This window comes from Camelus bactrianus, chromosome 15 (assembly GCF_048773025.1).
Source record: "Camelus bactrianus isolate YW-2024 breed Bactrian camel chromosome 15, ASM4877302v1, whole genome shotgun sequence".
Taxonomy (NCBI): Eukaryota; Metazoa; Chordata; class Mammalia; order Artiodactyla; family Camelidae; genus Camelus; species Camelus bactrianus.
The window spans coordinates 27,254,380-27,262,600 of NC_133553.1; the positions used below are offsets into that span (position 1 = coordinate 27,254,380).

An 8,221-nucleotide genomic window follows, 5' to 3' on the forward strand; every position below is an offset into this window, starting at 1 on the left:
TGTTGCATCTTCATGACTACTTAGTCATATAAAAATGCATTATTCTCTTTTGGCCTTTTAAAAACAGAAATCAGATTTTTGGAAAACAACTTTTTGCTGTTTTCCTTCAATATGTTTATTCCTGAGGGGAGAATTTTCTTGGTTTCTTTTAAGTGATTCCCTCATTTTTTTTTTTTTTTAGCTCCAGTGTTTTTCTCTTTCTCATCCTCATAGAAAAAATTGATACTTGTCAACTGTTGTTAGAGTCAGGTAGGAGTTGAGCTGTGTCCTGTCAAAATGATGTTGATTCTTACCTCAATTTGGGGGCTAATTTATACTTTTTGAATATTTACCTTACAGTTGTTAGAATCTCAACAATCTAGAGAAAATTAGCTGGAGTCATAGTTATAGTAGAGTGCTTTGCCTCTATGCTAAAGATTTCTTTTCTTCTCCCCCTCCTTCCACACTTTTTGTGGGCAGCCATGCCAGTGAAGACCTGGATGTGCTTAACCTGCCTCAGGGTCTTTCCATGCCTTGCTTTCCTTACTGATGCCCAGGACTCAGCCTGTTGCCCTCAATCAAAAAAGGATCCTGCAGTTGTATAATGATGCTGATAGGGTCCAGATATTGCTAATTGACACAGTGGGAAGTGTAAATAGTGTTTCCCCTGTTGGTTCATCATCTACCCTTGCTTCTAGCACTCACCTCTGTCAGTTACGGGTTGTTGGAAGAAGTCTGCAAGAGGGAAAGTAGTTTTCTTATAGGAGGGGGAGGTGTTCTCCAGTAGGCTTTATTTGGCTTCCTTCTGTTACACCATTCCAATCAAATATTGAGTAGAAATTTGTTAGTCTGAAAAATAAAGATGGCTTCTTTTCTGTTTTCCAGTTATTATATATATTCTTCCTATTCTTTTTACATTCTCTTGTTGATTTCAATAGAATTTTTTGACAGTGTGGGAGGCAGTGAATAGTTAGATGCATTTTATTAATCCCTTCATCGTCTTGTCCATATTTTATCTCTTCATCATATTGTCCAGTGAATATAATTTTTACCAACATGTTCAGTTGATAAATACAGTCATAGAATTATTTTTAAGGTTTACATTTACAGACACCTAAGGCTAATTTCATTTAATTTTGAAAGCTATCTGTCCAGAAGCTAATTAGTACTTATTATTTGCTTTTTAGAAAATGGATTCTACATCTTTGTTACCAACATTTTTACATGTGGATCTGACCATATCACGTGTAGAATGTCTTCCCAAAGACATTCTGGTGAAATTTCAAGGCAGAAATAATATTGAATGTGAGTTTGACTACCACATATTGCAGAGGGAAATACAGCATATTCCAAAAGTAAAAAATAATGTGGATATTGGTGACTTTTGTTTGGTAGAAGAAAGAGTATCTGGAGAATGGCAGAGAGGAAGAGTTGTGGAAAAGAAAAATGAACTCTATACTGTGCTCCTCATAGATTGTGGAGAAGAACTAAGGGTTGACAGCACGCAGGTTGCTTCAGCCTGTGGCAACTTATTTGAGCTATCACCACGGATGATATTTGGCATTTTTGCCAACCTACTACCAATTGGGGAAAAATGGTCTCCTAAGGCTTTGAATTATTTCAAGTCATTAGTAGGGCTAAAAGTGAGAGGTTGTGTACAAGCTGTTTTGCCTCTTCAAATGATCCTTCTTGAAGTGCCAAAAATTATATCCCAAGTTCTTGAGTTAAAATTAGGGAGACTTACTGATGGGGACTCATTTCGTCTTATTGTGGAAATGTTAAAAGAATTCCCCAAACAAATGTCAGATTCATTGCAACATAAAAAACCTGAATTATCATTAAGTAGTGATACTTTACTTGATATGCAACATGTGCTGGATAATTTGCAACCATTTTTGCCAATAGGCAGTATTGAAAGTGTAAAAGTATCTTCTGCATTGAGCCCAAGTAAATTTTATTGCCAATTAATTAAATGGATTCCAGAGTTAGAAAACTTGACAGTGTGTATGACTTTGCATTATGATACTATCAGTCAAGAAAGTAGTTCCACATGTGACAATTTTGGACTACTTTGTGTTGCCAAAAGGAGAAATGGACAGTGGCATAGAGGAATTCTTCAGCAGCTCTTGCCCAATAATCAAGTAAAAATTTGGTTTATGGATTATGGTAGCAGTGAGGCTGTACCCTCAATTTATGTGAAGAAACTTAAAGAGGATTTTATTTTAGTTCCATTATTTTCATTTCCATGTTCTCTGACTTACTTACATAGTCCAGACAGAGATGCAAGAAAATCTCAACTGAGTGTATTTAAACAAGCCTTGTTAGGACAAATAGTATATGCACATCTTGATTGGTTCAGTAAGGACGAGCATTTATATTATGTAACGTTACAAACTCAAGAGTCTACAGTTAATTCTAAGTGTCTGCTGAAAACTCTGGGCACACAAGTACTTTGTTCATTGTCTGATTCAAAAATCTCTAATATGTTGAGGGAGACTAGTGCTTCTGATGTAAACAACTCTGCAGTTCAGAGTTTTATCGGAAATATTGAACAGTCGTTAGACTCTTTAAATAAAAAAGACACTTTGAAAGTAGGTTTTCCTATTAAAACTGTAGAAATGGAGATAGAGGCTGTCTACATAGTTTTTGTAGTGTATGTATTAAACCCGTCAAATTTCTGGGTACGTACTAATGAACATCAGAATGAATTTCAAGATATAATGAAAAATATAAACAAATTTTATGATTTGTGTGAAAATGATGAACTGATTCTAAGAAATCCAGAACCTGGATTATTTTGTTGTGCTAGATACAGCAAGGACAGGTGTTTTTATAGAGCTGTCATCACTGATATTAATGGTTATAACATTAACGTTTATTTTTTGGATTATGGAAATACTGATTCCATACCATTTTTTGATGTAAAAATTTTGCTTCCAGAGTTTTGTGAGTTGCCTGCCTTAGCCATGTGCTGTTCACTTGCACATATATTTCCTGTTGAAGATTTATGGGTAAAGGCAGCAATTGATTATTTTAAAAAAATTGTCTTGAAAAAAGCAATTTTGCTTCAAGTTATAGCAAAAAAAGATGACAGGTATACTGTAAATATTCAGAATATTGAAGCCTCAGAAAATATTGATGTTGTCTCTCTTATGTTACAATCTGGATATGCAGAATATTGGGAAGTAGAGCCAGAATGTTGTCCAAAATCTGTAAGTGAAAATGCAGTGTTAAATTTAAAATCTAAACACAAAGTTAATTTTAAGAAAGTCAGATCTGCCCTTCTTGGAAGGACTGAACCTAAAAAGTACCATTTAAGTAAGTTAAAAGAAAATAACTTGTCTTTGTTAAACTCCCCAGCTGTTAATTTCTCAGATTTAAAAAATCCTTTCAGCTTGTCTGTGGGACCTGAGTCACCACAACTTTATAAAGAATATATGTTTAAACCAGGAACAGTCCTTGAAGTTAAGTGTTCCTATTATTATGGCCCAGGTAACTTCTCATGCCAGCTCCAATGTAAGTTAGAAGACTTAAAATTACTAATGGAACAAATTCAGAATTATTATACTACTCATTCTGATCCTTATCAGATTGGGCAGGTTGCTTGTGTTGCTAAGTATTCTAAAGATGGAAAGTGGTATAGAGCTGCTGTTTTGACTCAAGTGTCAAAAAAAGAATTTGACGTAATATTTGTTGATTATGGTTACCAGGGAAGAGTTTTAATTAAAGATCTTTGTGCTATTAACCCACATTTTCTTTTTTTAGAACGCCAGGCCTTCAGATGTAGTCTTAACCATTTAGTTGAACCCATTAGTTGTAAATCCTTCAGTTGGACAAGAGAAGCATGCAGAGACTTTGGGAATTTTATTTCTTCATCTAGAGGGTTATTGACTTGTGTCATCTATGCTTTAGTTCTTATACATCCAAACTATTTGTGTAACTTAGTGGATTTACAATCTCGATTTACTAGTGCAAAAGAATTTCTTATTAGTCATGGCTCTGCACAGTATAGTACATTATCAAGGCCATTCCCATCTTCAGTTAGTCTTTACAGTTACTGTTATTCTTCCTTCAATATTGAAATTGGAAGTGAGGAAGAAATATATGTATGTCACATATATAGTCCCGAAAATTTTTATTGCCAACTTAGTAGAAATAATAAAAACCTAGAGATGATAGAAACAAAAATCACAGAGATTTGTAACCTCAATGATTTCCCCAAATACGATTTTACTAAAATGAGATTGTGCATATCTAAGTATGTAGAGAATGGTCTCTTCTATAGAGCTTTAGCAATGCCGACAGATTCATTATCTGACTTTCTGGTGTATTTTGTGGACTTTGGAAATAAGCAATTAGTAGAAGAAAGTTTGTTGAGGCCTATTTCAGATGGATTTCCAGAGTTGCTGTTTACACCTATGCAAGCTATTAAATGTTATTTGTCAGGTCTTAGAGATGTAGATATTCCAGCAGAAATCAATAGCTGGTTTGAAGCTAATTTTTTGGGAAAACCATTAAGGGCAATAATACTGTCGAGGGAGCCAGATGGCCAGCTTGGTGTAGAGCTGTATGATGGGTATCAACATATAAATCAGCAAATTAAAATGTTGCTTCATGCTTATGGGAAAAAAAATTGTGACCAAGCACACAGTGTGGAAAAGGGTCCTAAAATAAATGAGAATAAGAGACTTGCTATTTCCTTGAAAGGCAAAGTAGGAAACAACCATCACCATGCTTTGATAAATAAAACTAGTCTAGTAACATACTCTGAAAACAAAATAGATCAATTAATGAACCCCAAAAGTATATACGCCAGACTTCTGAAGCCATCAGTTTGTTATAAAATTGAACCTATGTCAAAAAAGATGGTGAAGAAGTCTTTGAAAGATGGACTTAAAAATAAAGGTGTAAAAATTGTCCCTGGATTTGAACATATTCTTGATAAAAGTGATGTGGGCCAGAAATCAGTAAGGATTGTATTACAGCCTTTTACCAGAGAATTAAATCAAGCAGCCTCACAAAACTCATATAATCTTTCTAGACCACAGATCAAAGATCTTCCTCAACTCCAAATTTACTTGAATACCAAAGTTAAAGGATATGTTTCTAATATCAGTAATCCAGCAAGTTTCCATATTCAACTTGCCAAGAATGAAAATGTAATCATCAGACTTGGCAGTGCTCTAAATGAGAGAAGCACTAATATGGTGAAAGAGAGAAACTCAGTTAAACTGATGGTGGAGGATCTGGTAGTTGCAGAATACTCTGGTGACAATGCCATTTACAGAGCAGTTATTAAGAAAATTTTGCCAGGGAATTCTTTTGAAGTGGAATTTATTGACTATGGTAACATTGCAGTAGTAAACTCATCTAAAATTTATGAAATTAAGAAGGAATTCTTAACTATTCCTCAGCTAGGAGTCCATTGTTTCCTCAGTGGAGTAAAGTGGAATGAGCCTGATGAAATATGGGACAGCAAAACTGTGGATTATTTTACTTCAACACTAAGTAACAAAACGGTTTCTTGTGAGTTTTTGAAAAAGCATGAGCAGAAATGGGAAGTAAATATAATTTGTGATGAAAAATGTGTCCTTAATGAACTACTGAAATGGACAGCATGTTCAAATCTGCAGAAAACAGTATTGCAAATGCCTCAGGTTGTCTCTCAAAAGGTGAGCCCTGTTGATAATGAAATGAAGAAAGGACGATCAAATGAATATGAAGGTTCTGTGATCCTTCAGCCATCCTACCAACAGTTGGTTAATATTCCTTTTGAAGAGTTAAAACCTGGACAACTTGAAAGGGCTGAAATACTGTATGTTTCAAAAAGTGGGACATTTTATGTGACATTATCTAAAAATAAAAAGATTTTGTTAGATTTAACAGGATTAATTACTGAAGAAGTAAAAAAGCCCTCTTTTTTATCAATGGAAAATATTGAAAAAGGCTTAGAATGCTTGGCAAAATCTAAAAAAACTTCGAAGTGGTATCGATCAAAAGTAGAAAAAAAGTGTGTTGATGAGAAAGTGCTTGTTTTTTTAGTAGACTGTGGTAGGTATGAAATAGTGCCTTTATGTAATACCAAGGTGCTTAGTAAGGAAATAAGAAATATTCCGAGACAAGCTGTGCCTTGTAAATGGATTTGGTTTGAAAATTTTAGGAACATGACATTTGAGTCCATTGTGTGTTTATTTGTTCATTTGGAAATAGACATTCTTTTTCTGAAACATTTAGACTTTGCCTGGGAAGTGGAAATTTTGATAGATGGCCTATTACTTTTGGAACATTTAAATTTAAATACAGTTCATTTAGAAGAGAACAAACTTAGATCTTCAGAAATTATTTTCAGCGTTGAATCTATGACTCCTGTGTCATCATGTACAATAAGATCATTTACTTGGGCACAACTGCAAAATGGTAGGCAATATTCTGGTATTGCCACTGCTATTTCTGATCCATCAGACTTCTGTGTTCAGTTAGAAGATTTCTTTGACGCAATGAAATCTGTCTATATGTTGCTCTCTGATCTACCAGAAAACTTACAAACAGTGCCTCAGGAGCACATAATTCCTGGTTCTAGTTGTTTGTTCAAATATGAATTGGAAGATCAGTGGAATAGAGTAGAAATTTCTGAAGTCTCTGATCAGTCTTTACTTCTTGTATTGATTGACTATGGATTTTCTGTTTATATATCTTATTCAGATATAAAATATCTTAAAGTTGTTCCTGAGGAACTTTTGAATTTGCCAAGGCTAAGTTACCCTTGTATTTTACATGGTATCTTACCTGCGAAAGGGAAACATTGGAACGAAGAAGCCAGAATTTTTTTTCAAGATCTCCTGAGTAAACCAGGCTTAGTTTTTCAGTTTAGGGAATGCAATTTTGAAGCAAAACTGAAGGTAGATGTCATTCATGAGAAAAACAATTTGGCAGATATGTTAGTTGCATATGGTCTTGCAATATATTCTAAAGATTCAGATTATCTTGATGCAGTTACTGCTACTGGGTCTACTAAAATCCAATATAAATTAAAGAGTAAACCTATTTGCCCATTGTTACATCAAAATTATTACAAAAGAGAAACTATAAATTGTGTATGCACTGAGAAGCAAAAACTAAAAAATCAGAAAACTATGAAGAGGAAAGATGTCTATAAGAGCCTCTTAAGGAAAAGCCATATTAGTAAAAGATTACATTCTAGAAATTTAACACTGAAGAAGAAGATTGAAGGTGGAAAACATAATTCTCAAAGTACCATTACATCTGATACATGTGCAGAAGCTTCATTTTTGGAAGTACTTAATTGTTTGAAGAATAACTTCAATTGCATTGAAAACATTTTTGGAAAACTACTAACTGAAGGAATACAGGAAAATAACACAGTGGACTCGAGTACAGCAGAAAAAGCATCGCATGCTAATGAAAAAATTATATTAGAAGACATAAAAGGTAAGTAGCCATTTTTTAAAAGTTTTGTTTTTGTAGATTCTATTCTTGATTCTTTAAAAGTTTGTTATTTACTGAAATTATTTAAGTTGAGAATATCCTGCAAGATTTTACTAGAAAATCTGAATAAACGGGTAACTGAAAGTGATCACTTGAATTATAAAATGATGCTTCACTATATTTACCTTTTTTGAGAGTGACTTTTGAAAATGTAATGAAAGTAAAGGATTTGAAACATGTGCATGCATGACATTTTACAAATAATTTCAAGGGTTTCACAAAACTCCTAAAGGCGCATAGATCTCAGGTTGATCTTGCTACTATTAGAGAGCTTCCTGGGCTCATTTTGAAGAATTAATTTTCTATTATATATTATGGTTCTTATCAGATCAAATATATCTTTAGGTTTTTTGAGTGTGCTTCTAGCACATTGTTAATGCAGTTAAACTTACAGAATGAACTGATTCCAGCATATTTTATCTTAAAACCTTTAGACATCAAAATGACTCTAAAATATTTTTTAAATTTAACATTTTATGTGCTAGACTATTGTCTGATTTTGCTTATTCACATGATAATTCATTTTTGATATGGATTAGTTACTGAGGATTTTATAGACTGTGAAGAATGTTCCCTGCTTAATGACTGTTTGTTCTGACTATTTGTATATTATTCCATATTGTAACTAGTATCATACCAGGTTATATTCTTTCAGTGAATGGAGGTGTCTTGTTTTCATTGATTGTATTTTAGAAAGAGTATTTCATTTGAATTCATATTAGATGTTTTATAGTGA

At 33.5% G+C, this 8,221-nt stretch overlaps 1 protein-coding gene across 1 annotated transcript; it reads left to right on the forward strand.

The window, feature by feature from the left end:
- Nucleotides 1-1,169: 1,169 nt before the first annotated feature.
- Nucleotides 1,170-7,436, forward strand: TDRD15 (tudor domain containing 15). Its single transcript, XM_045511908.2, has one exon. It carries the CDS (start codon nucleotides 1,170-1,172, stop codon nucleotides 7,434-7,436), a length of 6,267 nt encoding a protein of 2,088 aa, XP_045367864.2.
- Nucleotides 7,437-8,221: the final 785 nt, after the last annotated feature.